The 14,642-nt window shown below is 38.7% G+C and overlaps 1 protein-coding gene across 3 annotated transcripts in view; it reads right to left on the bottom strand.

The window, feature by feature from the left end:
• HECW2 (HECT, C2 and WW domain containing E3 ubiquitin protein ligase 2) overlaps window positions 1–14,642 on the bottom strand; it is a 173,458-nt gene that overhangs the window by 70,043 nt on the left and 88,773 nt on the right. For all 3 annotated transcript variants that reach the window (XM_074872747.1, XM_074872748.1, XM_074872749.1), the window contains 2 exons: window positions 13,814–13,921; window positions 1,599–1,693 (listed from right to left, as the gene is read on the bottom strand). In XM_074872747.1, coding sequence (XP_074728848.1) covers window positions 1,599–1,693; window positions 13,814–13,921 — 203 coding nt within the window. The remainder of the gene's footprint in view (window positions 1–1,598; window positions 1,694–13,813; window positions 13,922–14,642) is intronic.

Raw genomic sequence — 14,642 nt, forward strand, 5'->3', positions numbered from 1 at the left:
TGATATTTTTAGGAAGTTTCATCTGAGTTGTCATATGACATTCTCATCAGGGAAACAAACACCTCACTGTTACTGGAAGTCTGTACTATTAGTGCAAACAAAAACATTTATATACAATTGCACCTTCTAGCAGGTGTATAAATTCCATACAATACCCAGGACCCTGCATTATCTTTCAAAGGAAAGAAATTTAAATAACGACAGCCAGTTAACCCCTCAAGACTGACCAATGACTCTGAAACACAGGTCTTCAGGTATCTATCAAGTAAATAAATGCATATTCAAAGACAGAAGTTCAGATGTCTTTCTGTGCAATTAATCTCAAAAATATTGGTGGCTAGTGTGACAAGGTCAAGAAGACACACAAGTTCAAATGGTTTATCCATCCAGCATAATCATTCCGCTTCTCAGTAATGATACTGTGCAACACAGAGCCCATTTTAAGGGTTATTGTGAGATGCGCTTTTTCTTTTGTTCAAAATCAGGCTACCCTACTTTCTTTAGTTTATAAATTGATATTAAAGACAGTGGCTGTCAAGATCATTAACTGTAACACATTTTCTTCTGTAAAATATCAAGAGTTCATATGCCTGCTGCAAAATTATATTATTCTTATTCAGATCTGACAATTAAATGATGCTATTACCTAGGTCTGAAATTGTAAGAGAAAGAAAAAAAGAAAAACCACTTGGTATAATGAGATATAAAGTCTAGTATAGCACATATAGTATCATATAGCCCATAGCATGCACTTGTATATATGCTGAAAAAGTGCAGGATCGGAATAAAAGTTATTCAGTCTGAGTAACTTGTGTTCTACAGTATCTTCAACACTGAAGCTGTCAGGGCACCATCCTGACAGATGCGATCTTAAATATTTGGCAGCTAATATCAATGAAGCAAATGCACTATGAAACTTCATGTCAACTGAAGAGCTAGCCGATTAGATAAATAACTTCCATCAAAAGCACGTGGATACAAGTTTGGAAGGCTCTTCTTCCACAACTTATTTAAATAACTAAAAAAAAACTCCTCTAAAACTTATAGTCTTTCAAAAGAACAAGTCTTGAAAGCATAGGACAACAATAATTCTCAGAGAATTACTAAATTTCAGTGGTATATGAAAACTCAAAATTCAGTAATTTTTGCAAGAGCAGTTTTGTCCAGTTTCATTTTTATACTAACAGTTGTAATGTGACACTCTCTCAGCAGCAATTTCATTTTTAATATTAACAAATAAGAAGAAATGGAGACTTCTGATAAGGATTCAGTTTGAGTTATATAACCAGTGTGAAAAATTTCTATTATGGTGTTAAATTACAGCAAACTGTAAGCCTCAAAATTGAAATCAAGCAAAATAAAATCCTTAGCATAGAAGATTTCAGTTAAGCTCAGTAACTTTTTACTGTTATTTTATCATGAACAATACAAAACCATGAAAAGCATTTCCCAATTTTGGTGATTTTCGTCAGGCAATATAATTTTTGGCAAAAAAAATGCAGTCAATGGTAAAACTAGGAGACTGATATTGATAGGTTTGTCTGACAGTTACTATTATCATCTTATACAAATACAATGAACAAATAATCTAAACTTACCATCACAGCAGGGTTTTTCACAGTGATACATGGAGTAGTAGCTCGGAGGGCTCCACTAACACCATGGTAATATTTAAAACAGATCTTTATTTCAGCTGAAAAGAAAGCAAAAACCACATTAAACCCTTCATGACTGACCCTAGGTAAGAGAGAGACAATGAAAGGAACACGTTCATACAGGGAGTCACAGCTCACTTCTCTTCACGGAGTCCGAGTTTGGGCAGTTGACTGATAGGTCTTTGCTATAAAAGCACACAGTAACTGTAACTGAAATACATTTTCTCTCAACCTGTAAAAAATTGGAAACCTGTCTCAAAGAAAGTCTGAATAGAGTTTTTAGCTAAAGAGCTGGTAAATGATGCCTTTTTAAAAAAAAAAAAAAAAAAATTATCTAGATTTCTACTCAGTCAGTAAAATACCAACAGTTCATTTTTTTCCAGTTCTTGAAGTGAGAGATGTCTGTGGTCACTATTGGGTAAGAAAGGCCTAAGTATTCACAAGCCACAGTTCACACAAATCCACTTTTGTTTTTCATGAGTCCAGAGGGAAGGAAATGAGATCAGTACTGATCTCTGAAGACAAGTCCATTTCAACATAATAGGGTTAACGTGAACTCTTATTTTTCTGCAGGTTTGTAAGTTGCAAATCAAAAAATAATTACACATATTTTTTATTCTTAAATTATTTAATCATATGAAAATGGAGACCTCTCTCTACAGCCTTATACACATAGGTGGATTTCTAACCACTGATGAAAATGTTTAAAAGTACTGCATCTTGTATTAACTCCTGCAGATCCCAACTGATAAGATTTCCCTTTTTGTGTGACCTTTCAAACCTTTTACTATCGTTTAGTATGCCAAACCAAAAATACCCCTGATGCTGGTAAAATAAACAGACACAACTTGAGGATAAGATAAAATACTATAAAACTCAAGCTCTTAAGAGTTTGTACAGATATTCTGACATTCTGGTAGGAGTGAAGATGCAAGTATGGCGGATCATGATGGAAAGCTATTTATATGCTGTTCAGTCTACTCCTGAAAGCTCAGTCTACACAAATAGGATCCATTATTCAGTGATCTGTCTTCAGAAATACTTCAACAGAAAATTAAGAATAGAGCGGCTGGTTATCTCCTCTTTGTGTGTTGGGTCCTTCTGTTACTTAACAGACAAAAAAAGTAACTTACCTAATTCTACAGCTTGTATTTCTGCTACTATTTCAACATAAACAGCTATGAAAAAGGCTTACCAAGACATTTGCTACTGGGATGATTCTTGTCAGACTTTGGAAGAAGTTACATGACACATATCTGAAAGAAGCCTGAAGCACTTTTTATTGGAACACAGAAAGGTAAACGTTGCACCATGTTTCTGGTCCCACTAAAGTTTTGTTTGTTAAACTGCATTTACTGCAAACAAAAGAGTATTATGTTTAACTGAAGCCTGACCTCCACTGTTGTTCCTCTGCATTCTTCCAACCCAGCAGAACAACTATAATTATGGCTACCCTTGATCCTGTGGGATTTTCCCTATCTGGAACAATGTCTCTGTTTTCCTTCTCCGCTGGGATAACTCTTCTGTGAGAGGTTGATGAGGGTTTACCTCTCGGTACAGAAATGGCCACAGGCAGACAGAAATTACAGCAGCCAGTTCAGACACACCAGAGGGTGTGGATAAAAGTCTTGACAGTTCAATTCCTCTGACGTGGTTTAACAGTATGTCGGGTAGTCCTAAAGTACAAAACTGCAATGTTTTGTATAAGGTTTTGAGACACATACAGCATGATTCCTTGAGGGCTGAGGTGTTTCATCACTGCAAGATAAAATACCCACTTAGTAGCCCTACTCAGAAGGATCAGAAATCCATCCTGCAAGCCTGCTCAACCAAAAAGGGTTGTTTGTTTATTTATTTTTAAATTTGCTGCAGTTACAGGTCAACATTTATTTACTATCTTCCCCTTCAGAACAAAGAGGAAGAACCTCAGAACTACCCTTCAAAGCAAAGTGGCTGGCTGACAGTGCCTCCAGGGACTTATGAGGTGAAGGAGCTGCTGATCCCACTTCCTCCTCCTCACAGCTGAGTTCATACACACAGTCAAAACATGCTCTATTTACCACAAGCTTTACAGCAAAATTCAAAAGGCAGACGGTTTCTAATCACCTACAAAGGCTCATCAGACCTAAAAATTATGGGTCAGGACCTGCAGGTTCTTCCTAAACTGAGCAATTCTGTTGACCTAACAACAATGCTTATATCCAAATGGACACACAAGAATTTCTAGTTCACATAAAATTGGACTTTCAGCACCTGCAAAAGCTGACGCGATCTATACCAAGTGCTGGACTCTCCCTATTGTAAAATGCACATACTAAGTAACCAGGACTCAAGTCTTGACCATCTCTCAATCATATTGTGAACTTATTATGACTACATGAGAGTATGGTAAGACAACAGACTATTCCACCAAGACTTCTACTTTCTAGATACATTGCTCAGCTTTATTGTGAACCCAGCTTTATTTTTCAGAGAGTTTCTGGAGCTGCTGTTTATTCAGTCTGTTGTCACTGACTATCTTCTCTCAGTTCATCACTTCTGAAAAGAATCTAGCAATGGAAAGGTTATCAGCTGCTGCTTCTACCCACAAAGAGACCACAACGTAATGGTGGACCAAAGTTTGTAATATATTCTCACTACACTGACATGTACGTTCCCTTAAAGGCTGAAATGCAATGCTACAAGCTTTGCATCCTCAGATTTCTTTCTCTCAATGACTTCTACGAGCACACAGTACTTTTCAATACCTGTATGTGGCTGGTGATAGAAGAACATGATGTGTGATTGAAGAAACAGACTGGACAATCCCTTTCACATGAACTAAATTTAAAAAAAAATAAAATCTTCAGGACTTACTGCTAGAAATAATTCGAAAAAGCAGAGCACTTAAAAACACAACGTGGAGACTTTTTCTCCCACTTCCCAACAGAAGCAGCATTGATTTAGTTTGGGCTTTATACAGCACTACACACAGGAACAGCAGACCTGCTGTTGGCATTATGTTGACAGGATTAACACAAGAGAAGCTGTGCTTGAAATTCAGCACGAAATTGAAAAACGGGCTACCCATCACATGCATGCAGATGTTGCCCAAGTGAATACGGGTTTGTAAGACTGGATCTTCTACATAGCAAGAATACAACCCCTCCACAGACAGCTAAGTAATTTTTTTTTGGTGGCTAATAATGCTAGAAACTGCAGTTAATACTTAACAGTAGAAGAAATCTCAGAGGTACCCTGTCAGTTCAAAAAAGTTGAGGATCTAGCTTTTTGACATTTCCTGTACTGTGTTATCAGTAAAAATGTTGATTAGAATAGTTTTTTCTTGATGACTGATAGATTCCTGAGCTCCAAATATATTGAAAACAGGTATCTGTGGCTGTTCCTGATAGAAAGAACACATCTCGGCCTACTATCTATAACTAAGGCCCCATAAATACACAGACCTCTTCAGAAACAGTAAGTTCAATTATCTGCAAACAGCACTTTAAATATTTAGAGAGTTGAGTTCAATACCATATTAATACACAGGCTTCGTCTGAATTGTTCCACACTGTAAACTGCACAATAGCATGCGTCACCTACAGACTTTTCCCAGTTTCTTTCATTTTTCCTGCCACCTTGCTTTCATGCGTTTCCTTCAGGGGAAAACTTGCACTTCTCTTTTTTTCTTTCCTACTTCGTCCCTCAACAAGTTAATTAGCTTGCTTTGTATGTGATCTGTAATGAAAAAGTTAATAGCAGTAAATCCAGCAAGGGAAAGATATCTGTACCTGACCACAGGACTATTTGCTGTCTCATTAAAGAAAAATTTGATATTTCAGAACAAAAAGTACTTTCATTCATGGGGGGAAAAAAATGACTGTACCTAGCTCTGTGTTCTTGATACCACACATGTCCCATTGTCATTGACATTCCTCCAGACATCATATGGACCACAAGAAATTCCTTCTTCATTTAAAAATAAGATAAAAATTAAATTGGGGTATCTATGATTCTTCAAAAATTATCACACAGCCACATAAAAATGATATATATGTTAATTAATCTGAACACTCCATAAAACCATAATCCCCTTCTTTAAAAGCCAATAGATGTTACCATTTTATAACTATAGTTTTATAGCTCAGGTCCATTACATAAAAATGTTGGAATTAACAAAGTTATCTGGGACTCAAACATTGACATTTGAATTTCAAAAGAACTCCTGCATGAAATGATAGTGTTGTACTTCCCTCTATGGACCATACACTCTTGCCTCTTCAATAATAATTAGATCAGTTTACACCAAACAGCTTGCTTTTAAAACATCACTAATTCCCTGAAGTCCTCCACTTTAACTACCTTTTTACTGCCTTTAACACTTAAACTTTGTCCATCACAAAATTGCTTTAGGATAGAAAGATACTCAGAATACATAAACTTGGAATACATAAACATATGAACATCATTCTAGAAGAATGCACTCTTTCCACGAGACTGATAATTCAGGAAAACAAATGTGTTCACTGTAAGAACACATAAACACATGCCCTCCAACATTCAATGAGGAAAAAACTGACACTATGTAAACTTATCTGAAAAATATGACCGCATGTTCCATGAAACTTATTTAAGAAAACTTTGTCACTAGAACAAATTAAGTCACTCTCATTCAGGCTTTACAAAGCTATAAAGGGAGATGCAGTTCAGGGAAAAGGCACTGAGTTAAACCCTAATTTTTCCCAGATGAACCCAAACACCTCATAGACAACTGCAGGAATTTAGAAGTGCTCTGCACACCCTGTCAGCTGAATTTCTTTTCCTTAGCATGACAGTTCAGTGAACACAACCTTTTTGTTTGGACATTTAGCATTGTATTGTCTGCATCACTTTAACCATGCACCTTTTCAATTACTTCCTACTGGGAACAGCACTGCATAGCAAACACAGCAGCAGAACGCAAGTGCAAAAGCTGGCTGCCTCCAGGTACTGGCCGTCTCTCTCAGCACGTATATCATAGAATTTATTCTACAGAAGGAATGATTAAAAAAAAACCCTAGAAAGGGACTTAAGCAGACTTACAGAAAGGTTTTTAGACTAGGATCAACAATAAAAAATGTTTATGTCCCAGTGGTCTCTCCTCATCTAACCTGCTTCAAAGGAAACTACTTGGACAAGTGGTTGTTCAGACAACAGAGCCTACCTATCCCTGCCAGCCCCGCTCACTTTGCTGTCACTCAGACATTCGTATTTACAGTCACGTGCATTGCCTATTATATTCCAGTTTGGCAAAGCATTTAACTATAATCTAACCTTTAAAACAAAACACTGAGGGTATTATGTGCTTAAGGAAGTCAACAAGGCTTGCCACACATGTAAAAAAATACAAGACCTGATCCTGTTTCAGTTATTTGTGATACTCAAAAAATAGCTGTCAAGAGACAACAGATATAAATAGCAGAAGAATAATAGAAGTATTTCTAACTCAGTGAATGTGTTTATAAATAGGGTGGGGACAATAACCATGAGTCCCCAGACAGACCACTGAAAGGGCTCTGGTCACAGGGTGCTACACAGACAAGCGTTCCAGGCTCAGAACAATTCCATGTGAGAAAACCACGACCTTTTTCGAATTTAATTTAAATGTTCAAAAAATATAAAGACTGCATACAAGTACTGAATTATGTTGATAGAACATTCATTAACATTGACCATTCTTATCAAAACCACTAAAAATACTAAACTGGGCTCGTCTCTGTAGTAACAACTTTGCTACAGCAGCCCTTAAAAGCTAAAAGCACATCAATTATGAAACTGGTATTTTTTTTCCTTCTATATATATATATAAACTTTTTTAACAAAAAAGGGAGCTGGGAGTTTGCTCTGCTAGCTACAAAGTATGGCAGTTTCAGTCTCAATACACTATTTTCGCAAAAGTTATAATTTCATGGAAATAGGGACTGAATACAGATAACGCCAGACAAAACCTCATAACGTGATACCAGTGTAATGTAAACACATCTATTACCACATTTTCTGAATATATCTCATAGTCTACTCATGCCACAAACCCAAGATTTTAAGTACAAAACAGACAGCATCTGTGTAGTCACTGCATCACAGTGTGGCACCAGAAGCAATTTAACCACAAACATCCCAAGGGTGATTCAGAAATGATTGATGTGACAAGACTGGCAGTCTCTGGATGAATCCCAACAGCTGCCACTATGGATTACTCTTCAAGACATAAGCCACAGTATCAGTAAAGAAAATAGATGCAAATCAATATATTTCTATTCTACTCACAGTAATGACTATGACATTGAATGTCATAAATAACAACAAAGACATTACACTACAGGTAAAGTAGGTGAAGGTGTTTCTTGTGGATACTGTAAGTAATACTCATGGGATCAAGGCTATAACTTATAAATACAAGTCCAATACAGTCTCAAAGATCCTCTTGGTCTATGCCTGTACTAATAAACGAGGCAGCACCATGGTAGGGACTCAAGTGTGAGCACACGACCATCCGCACTGCTGAACAGTGACCATGCATCCCTGACACAGGGGAAGGGGTTGGCTGCACGGGCACAAGCCACACTCTGTCACTCGCTCCCAGCAGCAGAAAATAGTCCCCAGGCTGTTCTACCTATGAGAACATGTACAGATTTTAACTTCTGGGGCCTCTGCATATGGAAGTGCATGAGCACCAGTTACCTGTCACGTGACAGTGACTGTACTATACTGAATCTCCCTCCCATGGCACCTCCAACACGATCTGTCCTTCCCCATATTGCAGAAAACTGACTTAGAAGCCGCAGTTTATAAATGAGCAGCAGCTTTTATCAACTAGTCTTCATAAAACTCAAGCTTCCTTTCACATGCTTTTTCTATCACCAGCCTTTCCATGGATCATTTCACTCCATCCTTCTGCTAGCTCTGTTCTCCATAAGGAATACACCATCCTCTCTGTTTCACCACGACGCCCCAAAGGGAGCCTCTGCCATGCCAAGCTCACAGACTGCTACTCCCAGATAAACACTCCACTATCTAAAATCACTCCTGGGGCAACTGCGGCCTCTCTTGCACCAGAGACTAAAGGTTCTGATGTACTAAACAGTCTGATGCCATGCTAAATACCAGATGACCATACAAAACATAAGAGCATTAAGCTGTGTTGCACCTTCACACTGTTGGCACCTGTTCAGAATAATATTCCTTGAACTTGTTCTTCCCTTTTACAGGAGAAGGATGGAAACTGTTTGTAGAGCTGTGGCCATGTTTAGCAATCCTTCTGTAGTTTACACAGCAAACAACTTGAAGGAGCCTTCTAGTGAGTCATTGTTTTCCTTCCCCCACATTTTAGCAAGCCTCAGAGCAAGATGTTTTAAAGCCACTTCTACTATGCGAGTAAGGAAACAGCATCTCAGGCATATTGATGCTCAACTTCACCTTCTTGAATCTCTAAAATGACTGAGTTCCCTTTCATGCTTATATGGCACGCCTGCTCCTTCCTCAGGGAAAGAAAGAGGAACACCTGCCTCCGTACTTGTTAGCTCTGCAGTTCAGAGCCTCTCACTTAGTCTTGAAGTGACAGCTTAAGGACACCAGCTGTTTGTGATGGTGAGCTGGACTTCATACTTTGCAAGTATTTTCTTTCTCCTTTGCATACTCTTCCCCACCCTCCCCTTCCTCAGCCACTTCCCTCAGAGGCTGCTTGTATTTCTGGAATACATTAAGTTCATTTCTCATTATTTCACTGTTAATTTCTTTGATTCTCCCTTCTCAGGGTAGAGTCTACAGAATTTTTTGTGTTGATTTTTGTCCAGAGCAAGTGAGAGTTTTCTTTGATCATCCTTGTTTCACTAATTTTGGATGCTTTGGGGAGAATTAATGTCTTGTTTTTAGTATGAAGATGATGAGACTCTCCCTGCCCTTCTTTCTGCAGGTTGCTTGATCTGAATAGAGCAGATGGCAAACTATGCCTTTATATGTTACTTGCTTGGGAAATAGGAGATGATGAATTCATAGGGAGGGATTTTAAGAGGAATAAATGGAATGACTTGGAAAATTGAGTTACAAGACTGTGCATACACAGTAATGCAAAATTCAGAAAAATGCTTATCCAAGGCCTACCTTTAAACATACGCATAAATTCCACAGACCACAGTGAAACTATTAATAAGTTTACAAGTATGCTCATGGAAAAACAGCTTCCCAAATTAAGGCATAAAATGCTTTTCTTAAAAGATACAAATCTGAGGATTGGAGAAAGAATCTGGGGCCCAATGCAGCTGACTCCCACTGATTAACATTAATGCAATTAAAATGGAAATACGCCTTCTGCATGAAATTTGTTTGCATATGGCTTGTTAGCAACGCTACCATCCTCTGCACTTCACCCTACAGAGATGTTACATTACTGGTGAAAAGATACATAATGTCTCTAAGCACAGACACTGCTAGGGAAAAAACACAACCAAAGTCTTTGGGATAGCATGCTGACCGATCCCAACTCATCATTCAACGTTTAGTAACTTCTATTCCTTTTCTTGACAAAAAGACAAGTTCAGGTCAGTTTTGACTGTAAATTCTAAAGAATTATTGTAGTTATTTAGCATAACTCTGTTCACAAGCATCATCAGTCCTCATTGCCAGAGCTGGTTCAAGGCTTCCCAGGCTTGCAGCAAATATCCCCCTCTTCTCCTTGTGTATAGGGTAGAGTAGGGAGCCTGCCAATCATATAGGTATAGCACTGTCTGTGCTCCAAACATGAAACAGCTCCAATCCAGAAAACCCTGTAGTGACATAAGCCCAGCTCTAACTCACTTAGACACCTATCTTACCATCAGTCCACTGGAGCTTCTTTACGCATCAGAGCAAGAACAACAGCTAGAGGACTGGGTCGACAGAAATGGCATCAAGTTCAAGAGGGAGATTTGCAAGTCTCTGCACCAGGGGTGGAACGAACCCGTGCATCACTATGGCCTCTGAACAAACTGACAAAGCTGCGGCCTTGCTGAGAAGGAACTGGGCTCATGATGGACACCAAACTGAATGCTCTCATTGGAAATAAAACAAACCACCTCACAGGCTACATTAGAAAGTGTGTGGCCAGCAGATGGAAGTTACTGGCTCCCTCTACTTGGTACTGGTGCGGAATACTGTGCTTAGTTTTGGGTCCCTAGGTTCAAGAGCATGCACAAAAATGGAGAGGGAAGAGCAGAGGGCTACAAAGATGGTTGGAATGGAGAAAATGTGAGCTATGAGAAGAGGCTGAAGGATCTGGCCTTGTTTAGTCTGGTGAAGAGGAGGTTCAGGCAAGACAAATATTACAAACTCAACTCTCCAGGCCTATCAGAAGACTTTAAAAGGGGCAGTGGCCCCAAATTTAAGTGTTGGTAATTCAGATTGAAGACCAGCAAAATCTTTTCAGCTGGAACAATACTGCAGCACTGGAAAAGGTTACCTATAGCATCTGTGAAATCTCTGTCCTTGAGGTTTTCCATACTGTGCTTTACAAACCACAGTTGACCAGGTCAAGTGTTGATCCCAGTTAGAGCAGGAGGTTGGATGCAGCCAGCACTCCTATGCTGTGATTAGTTTCCAGCTGAGTTTAGATGGATCCAGTTACACATTTTGTCCACGCTGGTCCCCCAGACATTGTTGCCTTACTGGAGCTGCTGCTTCAAAAATTCTGGGACATCACTGCTGAATCTGGGATTGTTCTCCACTTGCTCCTTTCACTCCTAGAGGCGCATGGTCAAGTTGCTAATGATCTGCTGCATGTCATCACTGTGAGAGGTAAATATGACAAACCCCTAATACCATAACCTGTATCTGATATATTCTGCCTCTTAGCAAAGGTATTTCTGAACACAAGAAATCTACGACTGTAGAGTTCTTTCAAAATTTGGAAAATAATGGCAGATTCATCAGATACACCTTAACTTTGATAATCAGGCACATACTTACTGGGGATGTTAGCCTCTCCATTTGCCTCTCCCTCTTGCTCCCTTGCTATGACAGTGGCATCACATGCAGTGCTATACTGAGAGTACAAACTACATCAGCACCGTGGCAGGAGAAAGAGGCTAACAGGGGAGCTAAGTTCATCTCTGCAGCTAGCAGGGCACGGTGTCTGCAGAGCACAGTGAGGACCCTGGCAGCACAGCTCTTCCCACACCCAGGCAGTGACTCTGCAGTGGTACCTGCACTGTGCAGCCACCTGCTGCGTTTGCCTAAGCGGTGATTTAGCGATGTGAGGAATAAAAAAGAAAGAAAAAAAAAAAAAAAAAAAAAGAAGAGGAGCAGCTGCCTGTAGTTGCATCAGAGTTGCTTCACCACCTATAAGCCTCAAGAAAAAAGCCTTGCTGAGCAAACATGTCACATATCTGTGGAGCCTTCTAGTTTAAAAAGTGGAATCAGAAATTCAGTTAAGTGTTTCAGTGCAATTTTTGGCCTCTCACAAGGAACACAAGTGTCACTGGTGACATATTTATCTGCCATACTATGTGCTATAGTAACATATGCTCATAAGCAATCTTTTTACAGTTCTCAGCTGCTGCATAATTACTTGTGTCTTGTTCATTGTATGGCAGCAGAACTGTTCATTAGTGAAGCTAACCACAACCAAAGAACATATACCCTGCACTCCATCAGTTCGTTGCGAAGTGCAGTTAGTCGCAAAGTCTGTTGCAGCTGATTTTAAGTCAAAACTGCTAGTTCTTGAAGCATTAGTTTAGGTTACTCACATGAACTAGAAGTGTTCAAGAGCCTCATCTCCATACATGATGGAGCAACACATAACCAGCTAAAAGATACAAACATCCTTGAAGTCAAACTGTCCATATTGGCAGCAATACTGATAGAGTGTATGTACAACATGAAGCAATGAACTCTCCTAGCATACATTTTAGTCTGCTTTAATATACCCCTGTCTTCGGCACTGAGAAAGTTAATTATCTTGATCTTTATCTTCAGCTCAATCATTTTTTCTTGTAATGAACTCCTGAAATTGTATTCAATTTTATCGTATTAAAGCTTTTTTCTTTTTTTGTTAATGTGCTGTGTAACACATAGGGTAACTTGGCAAGATTCAATGATGAGTTCTAGAAATAAGTTTTAATAATTATTTATAGTACAGGGTATACAACACCTCTTGAAATACATTTATTGCTGTTATATCAGTTAATGAGAATAAAAATTCCTGCCAAGACCTATAGTTAGCAGCACTGCAGTGTACAGTAAAGTAACAGTGGGAGTATTTTTTTTTTTTTTTCATTTATGAAGGAAGATTCATTGCTGTGAGGCTAAACAGGTGGTAGAGCAGCTCACAGCTCTTTTGGGACTGATTGCCACTTCAATGCTTGGCATATCAGAGTTTCCAGCAAGCTCAGTCACAATATCCTACGATTAGAACATCAGTTTCTTTAGGGGATCATATACTTTAGATGCTAAGATAGCTCCTTTTCATCCAAAAGCAAAAAACAAAGGAAAAAGTAATTTTTTAAAAAAAAAACCACACAGCACAGTGGCTTAGCTTCCTATAAATCCTGGTCACCTAAGAGAGTGGCATAGCTCTCCAATTTGAGCCTGGGTACCAATACTCCTTATGGAGTTCCAAGTGAAGGCTTTTTCTTCCAGTCACATAGAGACTCTCAGTATTTCAAAACTGCCCAGTGGATTTCCCAGCACAATGAAACTTCAGCTGAGAAATCCTGATGAGCTGGACAGGAGGCTGGCACTTCCTAGAGACAAATCTAACCTTCATACTAACAAATATTAGCAAGCACTACTAGCTTATTACCTCTTCCTTCATGTGCATTTAACGTTAATGTTTGTCCAGCTGAAATTTTAAACTTCTTGGGAACGGACTTCATCTTTCAATGTGTACATACTATATGACATTGCACAAGGCAATTTCTTCCTCCCTTAAACTTAAGCATGCTGTCTAAGAATGTTCCTAGAATACAAATGTACATCTAAGCTCAACTTCATTTTTATAATGTCCAGCAAATCACTGGAAAGAGCTGCCCTTTAGAGCAATATGATCAATTCCTTTGGTTTATCAGAAGGATTGACGAAATGTGTATCAAATGCCATCCTGTTGACTTGCCTTGACACAAAGGCATGCTTGCCTTTGGATATGCATTGGATAAATAGGTACTCACACTCCATAAAATAGGGGCCAGGTTCAATTCGCCATACAATTTGTCCTTTTTGCGTGCCAGTCACTCCCCGATTCTTGGAATCCCAGAAATTGGCTGGAGAGTTCTCATCTGAAAGAGGAAAGGAAAAAAAAAAACGTCAAATAGTATTTATAATAGTAGTTCTCTTGGTTTTCTGTTTCAAGAGGCCCAGATACAAAAAATTACTTGTGTTTAAAAAAAAAATTAAAAAAATCAAACTAACTGGCAAAAGATAAATGGCTTCTCTTTTACAGTTGATAGTTAGATCAATTTATGCAGAGTGAGTAGACATACATAGAGCCAAAGTAAATATATGGTTTCCTGTAAGAGGTGACCCGCCAAGGTAAACTATTAAATTCCAAAACTTCCCTAACTCAACAGAGAGCCTATTGGGAGTGTATAGCTGGTTGAAACTTCATCACAGAGTTAACACACTGTTTTATACAGCAGTCCTGCTCTGTGATGTGAAAATCTAGCATTTATTCCCTAACTAGGAAGTATGGAATTGCAACTAGAAGTAGCAAGACTTACTTCAGTTTTTAATATATTCCTATGTTTACATACACCAAAATAATCTGACACTTCCAGTTTCCTGACAGGTACAGAATTATTTTCTATCAGTAAAGTCGAGTTTGAGGCTCAAAGCTCAGAACTGTTACTTAGTAAGCTAGAGATACAAATGAGATTCAGCAAAATACATTCAAAAGAGAATGGAGAAGCAAACAGTAAGTATCTGCAGATCAGCTTAGCAGTATCAGTATTTTGCCCTCTCAAACTAAGCTTTTTGTCCTAACAAGCACAGGTCCTGGGG

The sequence above is a fragment of the Strix uralensis genome, chromosome 6 (assembly GCF_047716275.1).
Source record: "Strix uralensis isolate ZFMK-TIS-50842 chromosome 6, bStrUra1, whole genome shotgun sequence".
Taxonomy (NCBI): domain Eukaryota; kingdom Metazoa; phylum Chordata; class Aves; order Strigiformes; family Strigidae; genus Strix; species Strix uralensis.